This window comes from Mchenga conophoros, linkage group LG13 (assembly GCF_057382185.1).
Source record: "Mchenga conophoros isolate Kocher_MC1m ecotype Shallow Benthic linkage group LG13, M_conophoros_male_GT1.1, whole genome shotgun sequence".
NCBI lineage: Eukaryota > Metazoa > Chordata > Actinopteri > Cichliformes > Cichlidae > Mchenga > Mchenga conophoros.
Window position 1 is genome coordinate 30,574,970 of NC_140538.1, and position 15,326 is coordinate 30,590,295.

The 15,326-nt window shown below is 40.3% G+C and overlaps 1 protein-coding gene across 1 annotated transcript in view; it reads left to right on the plus strand.

Moving 5' to 3' along the window:
• Window positions 1-3,977: 3,977 nt before the first annotated feature.
• slc24a3 (solute carrier family 24 member 3) overlaps window positions 3,978-15,326 on the plus strand; it is a 125,637-nt gene continuing 114,288 nt past the window's right edge. The window contains exon 1 of the mRNA XM_085297682.1: window positions 3,978-4,330. Within this exon, the coding sequence (XP_085153808.1) occupies window positions 4,150-4,330 (181 nt within the window). The 5' untranslated portion in view covers window positions 3,978-4,149. The remainder of the gene's footprint in view (window positions 4,331-15,326) is intronic.

A 15,326-nucleotide genomic window follows, 5' to 3' on the forward strand; every position in this document is an offset into this window, starting at 1 on the left:
TTTGTAGATTTGTTCTAATTTGGCTAGCCTTTTTGAGGTCATGCCAAAGCAGCTCACTCAGATTTGACTTTGTCTAAGCCACAACAAAACCTTCATTTTGTTGTTTTGAGAAATTCAGAGCTGGATTTCCTGATGTTTTCAATCATTGCCCTGCTACATAATCCAAGTGCATTTGCCTTTGTGTTTTGGGTCAGCAGTGGTCTTCTCCTTGGAACTTTCCCATGGATGCCATTTTTCTGCAGTCTCTTTCACACTGTTGAATCATGAACACCGACCTTATCTGAGAAAAGTGAGGCCTGCAGTTCTTTAGATCATTTCGAATTTAAACGATTTTTTGATTCAAAAAGTCTGTCAGTAATCAGACCCATGTGTGGCCAGTGAAATTCAGCTTAGCTTTCTAAAGCTAGGAAAGTTCACAATCTAACAAGTGGAGGCCAATTACTTTTTCACACCAGGTAGCTTTGAAAACCATTTTTCTCTTATTAAATAAAAAAATATTTAAAACTGCATTTTCTATTTACTTGGGTTACATTTCACTAATAATAAAAATTATTTAATGATCTCACACATGTAAGTGTGACAAATATGTAAAAAAACGAGAAATTAGGAAGGGGGTAAATACTGGCCAATCAAGAGACTGGAATCAGTAAGAGGTCCCACAACCAAGAAGATAGGTGGACACCTCTGACATTGCAAGAGAAATTGTCTGTTTTCCATATCAACATTTAACTGCAGAAATTGAGTTTCTGAAAATCTTCACCAGGGAAGAGCTCAGTTTTCATTGTTAAGTAAAGGCCCTACAATAAGACAGAGAAAACCCAAAAAACCAAACAACCCCCTATGAGCAAGCACTTGGGGAAGTGGGAAGGTAAAACCTTTTTCAGAGGAAGGAATCTCCAACAGAACAAGAATTCACTGTCTTCCCACAGTCCACAGGCATGCCTGTTAGCTTAACTGGTGATTCTAAATTGGCCGTATGTAGGTGTGAATGTGAGTGTGAATAGCTCTCTCTCGTTCTGTCTCTCTCTGTGCTGACACTGTGAGGGACCGGTGGCCACTGTGCACCCCACCTATCACCAAAAAGCTGAATCAATGTGCTCTGCACCACCCAAAACCCTGAATTATATAATTGTTAAATAAACATATTAAACCTCCACTGCTCTATTTTGTGAACAGCTTGGACAACTTGATTTTGAAGCTTTTTGCTGATATGAGTGAAAAGTGAAAACAGTTTCTACATTCTACATTTTAAAAGAAGGATTAGATTTCAATCTCAGTCCTCTACATGTGACCCACTGATACATAATGTACTCTTTTCTCTTTTGTCATAGTAGGTCAGGTTACAGGGTACAATTTAGTGTCGTTTCAGAAATGTTTTTTCTCACATGCATTTTGTTACTTCAGTCCTCTGTTAAAACATTCCTCCTCTAGAGATGCCAAATGGGTACAAAGTCAATACAAGCGGTTGATGTAGACCTTCAGCCTAACCCAAAAGAGCTCACCTGGTGGATGGCATGAGGTTAAAGAAACCATGTGATAGGCAGTAAAATGACTATAAAGACATAAAAACAAAAACAACATGTAGCTCTGCAGATTTTACCCAAAGGCTGGAAGGTAGAAATGTCACTGCCTCCTAATCTAGCACACTCGATATGTCATTCTCATTGTCTCAACCCAAGGCTGTCAGACGCTATTGCTCCAGATAAGGATTATACCCAATTCATCATGAAGGAAGTGTGTGCGTATGTGTGTGTGTGTGTGTGTGTGTGTGTGTGTGTGTGTGTGTGTGTGTGTGTGTGTGTGTGTGTGTGTGTGTGTAAGCATGTACCAAGGGACTCTGGGTGTAATCTGGGAGCTCATTTGCTAATGCCACACTGCCGTCTATCTCTCACACGGCATTATGGGTCTCCAGTTTCCCTTCATGCTGCAGTGACATCATAGCACACCTCAGCGCAAGAGGGGGTGGTGTGTGCCGGGGGGTGGGGGGGCAAACCTAATATTTATGTTTGTTTACTATTAATAATAACACACAATGAATTCATATACTATCCATGATTCACCAATAGTCCTAATTATCATTTAAATATTGGAATGGGTTAGAGTATGCATGCAGTCTTTTTCCTTCAGCTATTTTAATTGTGTGTTGTTGTTTTTAAATTCTCATCTCGGGTTTATATAAGTTCTCTGCCCCCATTGTCTTTTCATATTCTTTGTCCCATGTTTCAAAACACAACATTTTCTTTTTAAAAAAAGAAAAAATATGATTGATTAGTCAGTATAACTCACAAAATCCACGTGAGAGCTGATTTTTCTGTACTTTTTGTTGTCACAGATGTTTTCAAACTCTGCAAAATTTCTGCTTTTTAACATGTAGCTCTGCATAAATGTTTGTAACTACTCTAATATTGCAGTGGACAGAGCTTTCAGCCAGATATACATTTGGCTTGTCCCCCCCCCAGTGTGATTTCCCCCACAGCAGCAGCAGTCACTCCACTTTCACTTCTCTTCTTTTCACCTAGTGGGAACTCTTATTATGTAATGCTCCTCTCTCTCCTCCTCCTCTTTCTCTCTTTCAGATGCACACATCGACACGCCCCTTCCTCACGTTTCTCCCTGCTAAGAACATCTTCTCTCCTGAGGCAGAGGCAACGCATCCACCAGCCGTGGAACACTAGCGCTTCTCCTCGACCTGCCACGCGGAACAGCCACCACTCCTATTCGTGGTCATTTCTGTCAGGAGGTCCGCTCTCTGACCCCAACCACAGTACGCAAGGAAGCGGTCATAGGAGCAGTTACGAGCAATCTCGTCCAAAATGATGAACTATAACAGAGTTACCCAAGTAACGGAAGTAACATTTTCAAAATAAGAGCAGACAATTTCTACATCTGACGTTACATCGGTACACTGTTTCGTATTTGGCAAAAATCGATTGTGAGAAATGACTACGTGATTTTTATTCTGTTCAGAAATTTCTTTACATTTATTTGTTTATTATTAATAAGATTCAACTTCAATGAAATTATTATCTAAAATAAATAGAATTAAATCACAGTGTTATACTAGTGTTAAACCTTTGAAAATTATTTCAAAGGTATCTTCACTACATGTTGTTTTTACAACAATAAATACTAATACCAACAACAACAGTAACAATAACAAATTTCAGTTTTTATTCAAATTTTTCAACAGCCTAGAAAGACATAGACATATTTTTGCTCCTGGTGTCCTCCGGTCTGTTGCAATCCTGTGAAACTGCAAAACTGAAAATATCCAACAAATATCAGTTTTGACGTCAAAAAAGGTAAATTAGTTTAAATAATGTTAAATCCTTGAAGCTCTCCATGGTTTGGCTCCAGGTTACATCTCAGATCTTCTTAGCCTGCACTTACCCACTCGAACTCTGCGCTTCAGATGCTTTTATTAGTTCCACGCTCCCAGTTCAAATTTGGAGGTGACAAGGCTTTCTCCATTGCTGCCCCAAGACTCTGGAACAGTCTTCCCCCTTTTATAAAATCCTCTTCATCCTTGGAACTCTTCAAATCGAATCTGAAGACCTACCTATTTTCCAGGGCTTTCACGTCTCTCTGACACCTCTTTTATTCTGTTTTAGCTATTCTGGTCTTTTATCTCATTGGATGATGTTTGCATGTGTATACTTATACATGTGTGCTTGTGTGTGAATGTGTACATTTTTGTATTTGTATGTGCATATTTGCATGTACACATATTTTTATTTTACAAAAATATATGGATGTCTCACAATGTTTTCTATAATGTTTTCATATTATCTATTTTAATTCTTTTTATTATATTATCCCTCTGTTCAGCACTTTGGCCGACACGTGATGTCTTTTAAATGTGCTATATAAATAAAGATGACTTGACTTGATCCTATCTAGGGAAATATTTTGCTACCTAACTAAAATAGAACCATAAGTTTTATTTTGAAGCTTGAAACCGGATGTGTAATTCCTTCACAGTCTGGTGAACTTTACGAAGCCATCCAAAAGCCAGTCGTATCTCCTCCCGTCGAGTAACTTCAGTACCCGTACAGTAAGCTTGTGTGCCTCTGCCTCCTCGCCTCAGGTTCTCGTACCTCTGCACCACCACCGGGGGTACCGCCGGAACGCTCGTGAGAGAAGAGCGCCATGGCCCGTGTGGTGGTTGAAGCGATGCCGGAGACAGTCGGAGGAGGAGGAATGATGCTGAACCGGCGGAGGAGCAAAGCCAGGCGAAGAAAGCGAAAGGAGTTGTTCGTCGTCCAGATGTGCTTTGCGGGGGTACTTCTGGGGGTTGTCGTTGGGCTCAAGACTGTGGCACAGAAAGCAGGTGAGGGGCACTTTAAAGCTCTGTTTCCTTCTAGTTTGAGTGCTTGTTTTTTGAGAAAAGACAACGTTCATGCGGAGTTTTTCCACAAGCAGGAACAACAGGCTGCTCGGAGGAAGAGAAACATAGAAACAGAACATTGGTACGTATTGTTTCCTTAAATGTGACAATAACCTTTAAGGACGCTACAGTGAAGCCAGTTTTGGGAACATTTAGAGTAAAAAACCCGCAAACAGGACAGTTAGAGTATATTAACATGAGATCTAATATAGCAAAATATTAAATGTCAAATCTTAAAGTAAGCACTGTAAACGTTTAGGCTGATATAATGCCTCGCGTGTGTGCGCTCAACACCAAAAATACACCGCAGAAAGCGTGAGGATGTCTGCAGACAGATCAGGCTGGATTGGGGCACTGTATCAGCTCACATGTACAGTCACGTAAATAACGAAATAACAACAGCATGCCTTCATGTTCAGCATCTGTAACTAATAATGCCCTGGAAATGGAAGCTGTGACTGTGTTGCCTGAATTGCTTTACAGAAATCCACTTTCCTCCTCCTACAGCCCTGTGGCTGCAGCTGATAGGCCGAGGTGCTGATGTACCCGGCACTCTGAACTCTGATGATACTGATGAATGATCGTTGCTGACGAGCTTGAGGCTGACGTTCTCTAATATAAATTAAACGGTACACTTCACAAGCTTATGGCAGCTGAGTGGGATGCTCATTAGACCGGCCTCTGAAGGATCTGCTGTCATAATCAGTCCTACCTTTTGAAGAGTGTCTGTATTTAGTTCTGCGCTGCCCCAGTGTCTTTTTCCCATAAGGTCTTGTTTATGTCCATGTCACCTGCCTGGCAAGTGCTGGGAGTGAGGCAGACCGGTTGGTGACATCCTGAGGATTTAAACTTAACACATCGCTCCTTGTATCTTCTTGTATAGCTCTTCAAGCGCTCCAGACTTGTTGCTTTTTAATCTTACAATGCATTGCCTTTGAGCAAAGGCTTACCAGTGGTAATTTTTCAGTAAATTGGCAACTGAAAAGTCTGATCTTTTGTGTGTGTGTCTGTGTGTGTGTGTGAGCCGAAGCTTCTATGGGGAGAATGTGAAATCATTACAGAAGCATTAGCAAAATGCCAGATGTCCAAAGTATGTAATTATGGACCGCAAGAATTCATCATCAGTGGGGATATTTTTTAAGTTATAACATTTTTTTAGTCTTGATTGTCAGTCTTAAAGTCTTAATTGATGAAGGAGTGGCTGTGTTCTTAGGTATGGTTATTTTACATCCACTGCTGAAGCCACAGAACAGTAAGCATCAGCATAAACACATATCATGAAAGTAAGTAAAATGTTGTTCTGAAAGGATCAGTCGAGAAACTGAGGAGTTCATTCAAAAGCAGTCAGTAATATAGAATTTTTAAAAAATGGTTACTGATGCTTTTCACGGGCTGTGAACTTCAAAGAGAGCATTTTTCATACTCAGCTCGCTAATTGAATAAAAGAAATCAGCATGCAGTTTACTGATCGGTGACGTTGCGGGATTCTTTCTAGTGTGGGGCTATGGATGCAGTCGTCGGACATTTGGATCAGATGTAGATCTGCACAGTTAACATCGCACAGAGGAAAATGTTCAGCTTGGAGGCATTTCAAGCTCTACAGCAAGTTTATGTGACTTAAATGTGGTGAAAGGGAAAAAACACGTATGACACTTTGACCCTCATTAGGTCAGAGAGACGGTATCTACAATAGAAGGTAGGAGAACGGTTTGGTGTGACATGCTGAGAAGCTTCTGTCATACTCATGGTAACCTCAATTCTTTGAGCTCCACATATTACACTTGGGAAGGGAGAAACAAGCAAAAAGACTATGAATGATAGTAGTTTGCAGAATTTCCGTTGTATTTATTATGGGGCCACTGACATTTAATCTTTCACTCATAAATACCAACAGTTCTGGGCTTTTATATTCTTGGATTTACTTGTTTGTTTAATTTTGTTATACAAAGGTATAAAACCTGATGTTTCCTCACGTATGGAGAACAATTTACAGTCTCTTCCTTACAGTGACGATTGCAGCTTATTAATTTAACACCAGTATTGGATCAACACTCAAGAATGGCTATGAGAAGGAGCCAGAATATGTGGAGAATACCCAGTCGGGCTGCTCCAGCCCAAAGACATGCAGTTTGTGGCGTTAGGTTAACTGGCGATTCTAAATTGGCTCTAGGCGTGCATGTGAGTGTGAATACAGGGTGGGCCATTTATATGGATACGCCAAATAAAATGGGAATGGTTGGTGATATTAAAGTCCTGTTTGTGGCACATTAGTATATGTGAGGGGGCAAACTCCTCAAGATGGGGGGTGACCATGGTGGCCATTTAGAAGTCGGCCATCTTGGATGCAACTTTTGTTTTTTCAATAGGAAGAGGGCCATGTAACACATCAAACTTATTGGTAATGTCACAAGAAAAACAATGGTGTGCTTGGTTTCAACGTAACTTTATTCTTTCATGAGTTATTTACAAGTTTACCGTGTTAGCTCTGGGGCAGACTGACGACCTGTCCAGGGTGTACTCTACCTCGTGCGCTGTGGCAGCTTGGATAGGCTCCAGCGCCCCTCCAGTCCATGATAAGTGGAAGACAATGGATGGATGGATGGATGGAGTCAGCATTGTCACACACCTACAGCCTAGGCAATGCTTCGGAAAAAGATGTATCATTGCTGGATCAACTTTGAGCATGGCTGGTTGAAGTACAGTAAATAGACTGGATCTTATCCACAAGTGGTACTAGAAATGTACTGTGTACACTGGCTTCCTCTGCAGACACTGTTATTTGACTTTCTTTGGTTGAAACATCTGTTTTGCTTTCTCAGTTTCGGCTTCTCTAACAGAACAAACTCACATCTTCTTCGTGACCTTAAGTTCATACGTGCTTTGTCACATGTAGAAATGATGTGTGTCCGTATGCAGATTGCAGATAGCAAGACTGATACATTGAAGTAAAATATCAGAGAGACATATCACATTATTTAGAGTTTAAAGAGCAAATAATTGCATCAATAACTTCTTGTTAACCTCCCACTCACCCAAATATAATACATTTAAAATCATTGAAGCTCCCAGTCCCAACTTTAGACTGATCAATTTTAATCATCACTTTACCTCATCAAAGAGTTTCTAACCATTTCATTTCAGTGGAACAATCATTTACTTGCTATGAACACGTGTTTGTTCATGGAAACGTTTTGGGCCTCATTGATGCATTTGGGCTCATTTTTGTCCAAAAATTCAGACTTCTGTCTTGGTGTTGGAACTAAAAGGATTGGACGAGTGCATCCATATTCATGAGTCAAACAACAGAACAGGATCTCTTGAGAAACCTGCTAGTGCTCAAAAGAATGTTCTTAGTAGGAGAAAATAGTCGAGCCCCACAGATTCTCTTAAATTGATTGAAAACTGGCATTTCAAGCATACTTGGACGGATATGCAGAGTGATTAGGTCAGCCCTGCAACTTCCTAGGACAGCTTCAGAAAAATGATGTGGTCAATGTCTGAGTTTACTTTCAGTCAGACCGATAAGTGTTTAAATGACTTGTAAAAAATAAGCTTTTATCAATGTGCAGGGAGCTTGGCAAGTCTCTCAAATGCAGGGATCCAACTTTGAATTTCAGCTTTTTGAGTCAGAGCTGCCGCAACATTGTTGAGCTGGGTGAACTTCTCCATGGTCCAATTGTCCGATTATCCTGTTGGACAACAGGATACCCTCACTGTGCCCTCATTAAGGTTTCCACCCTCCATAATGCATGCAATGTAGCTGTACACACAACAGAGCTCTCTCGCCAGTGCTGTTGCTCATGGAGAGAGACACACTGGGAGTTTCCATCGTGATGAGAAGGACGGGAGCCTGTGATAGTGGGAGAACCTCGTGTACATGCAGTGATGAATGATTGAGGCAGCTGTAATTAGAGGCCACAGATGGACAGATACGAGCTGAAAAGGCTGAAGTGGTATTAAGTCAAAACATTCACCTGGTTCTTTCATGCACACACACACAAAGATCAAAGTCAAACTTCTCTGTTAAATGCAGAGATGTTGTTATAATAAGGTAATATTGATTTAATGCAGTAATACAAGAATACAAGTTAAAAATGCATTGATTGGCAAACTGTTGACGATCACGCTGACTCCCGCCAGTCCCCATGACTATGGCTGCATGACTGCGTCCAAAATGAATGTTGCAGTTATTTTAATTCAATTCAATTTTATTCATATAGCGCCAAATCAAAACAAAAGTTGCCTCAAGGCGCTTTATATTGTACAGTATTAATATTGAGATAAAAGTTATTTGTCATGCTTCTTCATTTATTTGTGTGACAAGTAGTTTTTATTGCACTGCCATATAAACATCACACTGACACTGGTATCCAGGGGGTGGCTGTAGCTCAGGAGGCAGAGCGTGTCCCCTACTAATCGGAAGGTTGGTGGTTCCCTGGCTCCCCCAATCTGCATGCCAAATATCCTTGGGCCAGATACTAAACCCTGATGGGTTCATCTGTGAATTCTAGATAGAATCTGTGTGTGGATGGGTGAATGAGGCATGTTCGCTTTGAGTGCTTGAGTAGAAAAGTGCTATGGAGGAACCAGAACCAGCCCATTTCAGTTGCAACACTGACCTGCGTTACAGGCTGATTCCACGTCAGATGCTTCCCGTTAGCAACCACTGCTTTATTTTTCTTGGCATTCATGCAGTTGTTACACTGGTTTTCTGGCAGTTGAGTAAGTTCTGCAGCACTCTGCATATTATTGGTTGGTTAACGTCATTCGTATTTTCCAAAACCTAAGTTGATTCCCTTCAAGTGACAAGCCCTTTACATTCTGCTGTGCCAGACGTTTAGTTTCAGCGTTGTTTATTTTGTATTTATCTATTAATATAGTGTAGTCAGACTCAGTCAGACGTTTCCACTGTGTGCTAAAATGTGCTTTTGATCGTGTTTATTTAATTGTGGGATGCCAAAAGTGACTGAGATTAAAATTCAATTAATTGTGCTGCACAGTTAATTGAGATCATCATTAAATTTACGTTGTTTTGCACCTCCTCGTCTCTGCAGTGTTGGCAGAGGAGAGTGCTTCGTAAACAGACAGACACATGGTGGGCACATTAGTAGGAAAAATGGCGTGTTGAAATAAATCAAGATTAGAGTAAATCCTTTTACAGGAGTTGGTCTTACGAGGCCCAGTATCAGCTGACGACCTCTAATTCCAACATCTTTGTTTACTTGCTTCAGCATTAATGTGTCGTTACTGAGCCGAACTCTCTGTTTCACTTCCTCTCATGGAGCTATGTGCTCATTGTTCCTACGTGGATTCCCACCTGGGAGACCAGGACTTGCTCTTACGTTTGTGATCATACCCCATTGGGTTTATGCACACAAACATGTGGTTAAGGTGCGTGTGTGTGTGTTCCACTGGGACATGGATGTGCACGCACCTCATCTCTGCTCGTTCTCTGCCTGTCCTTTATTTCTTTTAACCTCATCCATCCATCTGTCTGCATCGGACCCCTGAAATCACAAGGTATAGAAGCCATGCTTATCCAGGATAAAAGCACTATGGGATAACATTTACAAGTGCACACATAATGAAGCATTCATTATCTACAGGTTTAAATATATTACTTTATATCACTACCATCTCCTCATAATGTGTGACAAAGCTAAAAGATGTATCAGCCAGACAAGTGCTCATGCTATAGAGAAGCCTCTAATGGCTGCTTGCCGTATCTGGTATCCAGCATTAGTGTCTAGATGATCTCACTACATAACGTAAAGCTCGGGTTGGCGGGTCCCCTTCTTTCTGCACGATAGCTGAGGAACAGAGACGGAGCACTTTGTGCTGACATATAATGTCGGGTCTTTATCTTACAATATAAAGTGCCTTGAAGCAACTGTTGTTGTGAATTGGCGCTATATAAATAAAACTGAATTGAATTGAATTGACAAAGCCTCAGGACTCTGAGCAAAATTAGACAAAAAGGAAAAGAGACAGAAGTGGAGCGAACAGGGACGGAAGGGGGTGCGGTGATTTGAACAGCGAGAGCAAGTGAGGACAGCAGTGGCATTGATGGAAGGAGGAGGAGGAGAAAGTGAGATGAAGAAGGTTGGGGGAATGGAGGCGGAAGGAGAGAAAAGATGAGGTGAGGTGACAGGAGAGAGAGGTGGGAGTAGGCTGGGGTTGTCCATGTTGAGGCGGGTGAAGTGAGGATGGGAGTAAATGTGGTCATGAGGCAGAGAGCAAGTGTGAGGATATGAAGGGAGGGGATGGAGCGAGGTCAGGATTGAAGGCAAAGCAGGCTCTCTTATTTTTCATTGTTATGTGACCACTCTTTCTCTTTGCACTCAATACGAGCAGTGTGGGGCTTTTTCTTAAAAAGTAATAATGCATTCAGCTTTTACGCATTTTAGTCAAAGCAGATTTGAGTGCAGCAGCCCAGAGAGCTTTAGCAGCGGGTCAGAGGAAGAATAATTCTGCTTTATTCTTACGTCAAGTTAACTGTTGATATCTGAAAGGACAACGATGTCGTGACAAGTCAGAAATAACAGCATGTGTTTTTACGCATGTGTGAACTGCAGTGCGTTCCATCAAAGTGTAAATATATGGGATCAGAACGATGCCATCTTGAAATGAAACTGAAAAAAATATTGTAACTGAAATAAATGTACTGAAAAATCTTGTATTGAAAGTGAAAATAAAATTGATAGTGAAAAATAATTAATTGAAACTGTAAATTTTTTTTTTTTTTTGCTTACAATTTTTTTTTCCAGTTTCAATCCATTTTTTCAGTTTCACTCTGCTGGCACTGTTGTGGCGTCCAGGGGCGCTTGAGGGGCGGGGATTCCGACCCGCATGTATTTGGATATATTATAGTGCTGACCAATGACTGTAGAAAACATGGACGACGCGGCTGCGGTCACGGACAAACTTGCATGTGTCTGTTTGGGAATGGCAGATGCTGAGAGGTTTACATTACCGACTGTTTCAAAGTGACAGCCTGAGGTGTTCTTCAGTAAATTGGACTACCAGACAGGAGGACCTGAGGCCCTGCCGCAATATTTTCGGTAAGTTAAATGTGTTTGTAAGCTAATCCGTAACTAAGGTCCTTAGCTAGCTACCTAAGATGAGCACTCGACTGTCGGGGAAACTTGTTTTGTAAAGTTCGTTTAGCTAACCCGTGCAGGTGAATGAATTTACCCTGACTAAAGAAATCAAGAGAAACGCACCGGGCTGCTCAGTCACTAACCACGGTTACTGTACTTTTATTATGAGTATTATACTGTAAGAGCAACAGGCTGGACTCTGCTTCAGCTCCTGTGCAGAGCTGATTATTAAATATGTGCAAACAGCAGCATGTTTTCTGTCGCTTTCCACATGTGGAAGGACATTAAAGCCAACTTTTAAAAAGCTGGCACTTCAGTAACCCCTCATTAGTCAGTAGCTACGGATTAAATAGCAAAGCCCGATATTTATGTACTGAAACCAACTACTTACGCTTGGCAGCTTAAGTTAAAATGTTTAATTTTCTGCAGCAGCAGACTGAACCAGGACTGAAACCTGCTCCATCATCTCATCTTTGCAATGTCCATTTACAAAGTGCCAAACATTATATTGGAAAATGTGTTAGTATATAAGGCCTTTTTGTTTTTGAAATAAACTGTTCATGTGTCAGCTGTCAGCTACTGTAGGACTGAAAAAATGTAAGAGAAGAACTTCAGATCACGAGTGTGTGAGGACAGAGTGGATCAGCTCTATTTCAGATTTGAGAGATAAACTTTATATTTCAGTTTGTGATGGTTCTCTTTGTGATTACAGGAGCTGTCCTCAGATTCAGACCTCAGCACCACCCAGTGACAGCAGACAGATCATCGTATATCTTCACTCTTTGTAGTAACTCCAAAATTAACTGATGAAATCAGTACAAAGGTTAAAGTACCACATGTGCTGTCAGTGAAATCTGCAGCTGTTTTATTGATAAATTTAAAGACAAAAAGTCAAAAGGATTAATCACCCCTGTAACTGTGTCACTATACATCAGCATTAACAGTACTTAAGTTTAGTGTTGCAGAAAACTGCTGATCTCAGACCTGTACGACTTCTGTTTTAAACACTGAATGTACTCAGCTACATGAAGAGCACATGATGTTTTCTCTGACACAATTAAATAAAACCTGATGAAAGGCAAAGGTTGTTACTTGTATGTTGAACTAAAAACTTGTGATCTGGAATTCTTTCACTGTTATTTTGTCAATAGTGTGTTATTTATCATACCAGAGTAACCAGAGAGCTCAATATATATTTAACTCACTGCTTTTGCTGCACTGTGGTATTAGGTTGCTGAACACTTTGTGCTAACCTGTTGACAGTGTTGGGAAGGTTACCTTTAAAAATGTTTTCCACTACACATTACAGATGTAACGTATTCTGAATACTTCACAGCTACATTAATGTACTATTGCTGTGTGATTTATTACTATTACTGAAGGCTACTCGCCATACCAAAACCAACTATATTTTAAAATCTTAATATAAATGAGTAACAGTAGGGTGGACATTAGGTAAGGCTGCACTTTTTGCCGCAATCTCGTATTCCGCGTGTATATAAAACATCTCCGCGGCTCTGAACCGTAGTAAAGGGACCTCTGGCTAATACGTCGGGTTCCGTGTCGGACTTGTAGCCGAAAGCTAGCTTTACTTTGTTGTCTGGGTCAACTTTGCTAGCGAGAGACAGAGGTACTCCACTTTCACTTTCAATACAAGACTTTTCAGTACATTTATTTCAGTTACAATATATTTTTTTCAGTTTCAATATTTTTTTCAGTTTCATTTCAAGGTGGCATTGTTCTGATCCCATACTAATAAAGCTTTGCTATGTTTTTTTGTTAAGTGAGATTTATTGAAAGTTTTTTTTTCAACTTTCTACTAGACAGCACAGTGAAGAGAGGCAGGAAGACAGGGAGCAGGGAGAGAAAGAATCGAACCCGGGTGCTGCATTCAACCTTCGGGAGTATGTCCAAAAAAATGAATAATAAAAACAAACACGTTTAAAGAATTTCCTAATGTTTGGGTCCAGGAGGAGTTGCATCTGTCATCCGTCTGTTTTGTTTTTTGGTTTTTTTTCCCAATATATTTCAATACAGCACAGTAGCTGATAATCTCTGTCAAATCCTGCTGGGTTAACAATGGTCTAGCTCCTTGTCATGTCAGAAATGTTTCGCTTTTTAAGTTTTTTAATGTTTTTTTATCGTTCCCCTTCCTGAGAAGTGGTTTAAAGATGTTCCTTACTCTCAGAGACTGCATAACCAGCTAGCCTTCCTTTCACACGACTTTTCCTCACTGCAGCGATGTACTCAGTAAATTCTCTGTCTTTGATGAAGTTGCTTTTCTGTTTCTCACGGAGTATAATTTGATGTATTGATTTCATTTCTGGAAGCAAACAGAGGACTTCTAAAACTTATTAAACTTATTGACCCACTATTTATCATGCTTTCATCATGCTTTGCCCACTTGCAAACCACTTTGACTGTCGTCCTTCTCTCACCCCAACTGGTCGCAGCAGATGGCTGCCCCTCGATGAGCCTGGTTCTGCCGGAGGTTTCTTCCTGTTAAAAGGGAGTTTTTCCTTCTCACTGTCGCCAAAGTGCTTGCTCATAGGGGGTCATGTGATTGTAGCGTTTTTCAGTGGATGTATTATTGCAGGGTCTACCTTACAATATAAAGCACCTTGAGGCAACTGTTGTTGTGATTTGGTGCTATATAAATAAAATCTTTAGTTTAGCAATGATCTCACTACTACTTAAGGAACAGATATACTTGCAAAGGTGAACAGCGGCTGCAGGTTGAGTGAGTTGAATAAGCCTTTGATGAGTGTAGGCTATAACTAAAGGAAAGCTTGCATTTTGAACAAAGGAACAGTTTGACAGCTGTCCTAGAAATCAAGGAGATTCTGAAGTATTTCTTCTTAATTTTTTACAAACCACAACTTCTGCCCAAACTGTCAAATATTTTTCTGTGTATTATGACTGCTTACTTCATTGTTTTAAAATGAATCATATTAGTTTGAAAAAAATTAATGAAAAAAAAGTAGAGTTTTGCAATTGGTTACAAAAAGCTGACTAACAAATCATCTAGTTTGAGTATTTTTTTAAACTCTGATGTCAAAAACATTGCACCTTTTGCAAATTTGGAGCAGCACTGATTCTTTTTCTCTTTCAGCATCTCAAAAATTTTGAGTGCACATTAATAATTTATATCTCATCAAACCAAATTACCCTCAGAGTACATTACTGTAAAAATGAAATGTTGCCATAACTGATATTGTTCGACTGTGACCACAAAATGCTAACAGCATACTATTTCAACATGCTAGTTCTTGAGGCAGGTTCCAAAGTTCTTCTCTGCACTTCTATGTTATTTTTTTCATTTTGTGTCTCTGGAGCCAACAGCCAAATTCTGACATTTCCCACAAATGGACTCCTGCTCCTCCCTGGGCAGTGCCTTTAATGATTGAGTGACAGGTTCACTAATTAGCTAGTTAGCCTTGAAAGAATGGTGACAGTGGCGGTAAGTGCACCCAGAGCCATTGAATGGAATAGTTGTGTCATCTCCTTTTACTCCAATGGACCTTTTTTTTTTTTTTTAAAGCAATGGCAGATAATCGAGCCTTGCAATAGTTAAAGACCAAAAATTGATGGTCTGTCTCCTGGAAGTTTGCCGGTAAGAACTGCTGGAATTATTTGAATTCTCCGTGTATCACATGACAACCCATGACAATTCAGAACTCCCGCTAACTTACTCTGACTATTTTTTTGTTCCACTGGAAGCTGGCTAAGATGGCTTATTGTCAACACCAGCTGAAATTTTCATCCAATCAAGTTGTCCGCCATTAATAAAGAACAGGAAGAATATTTACCACACATGCAGACGTGTGTGGTAAATACTA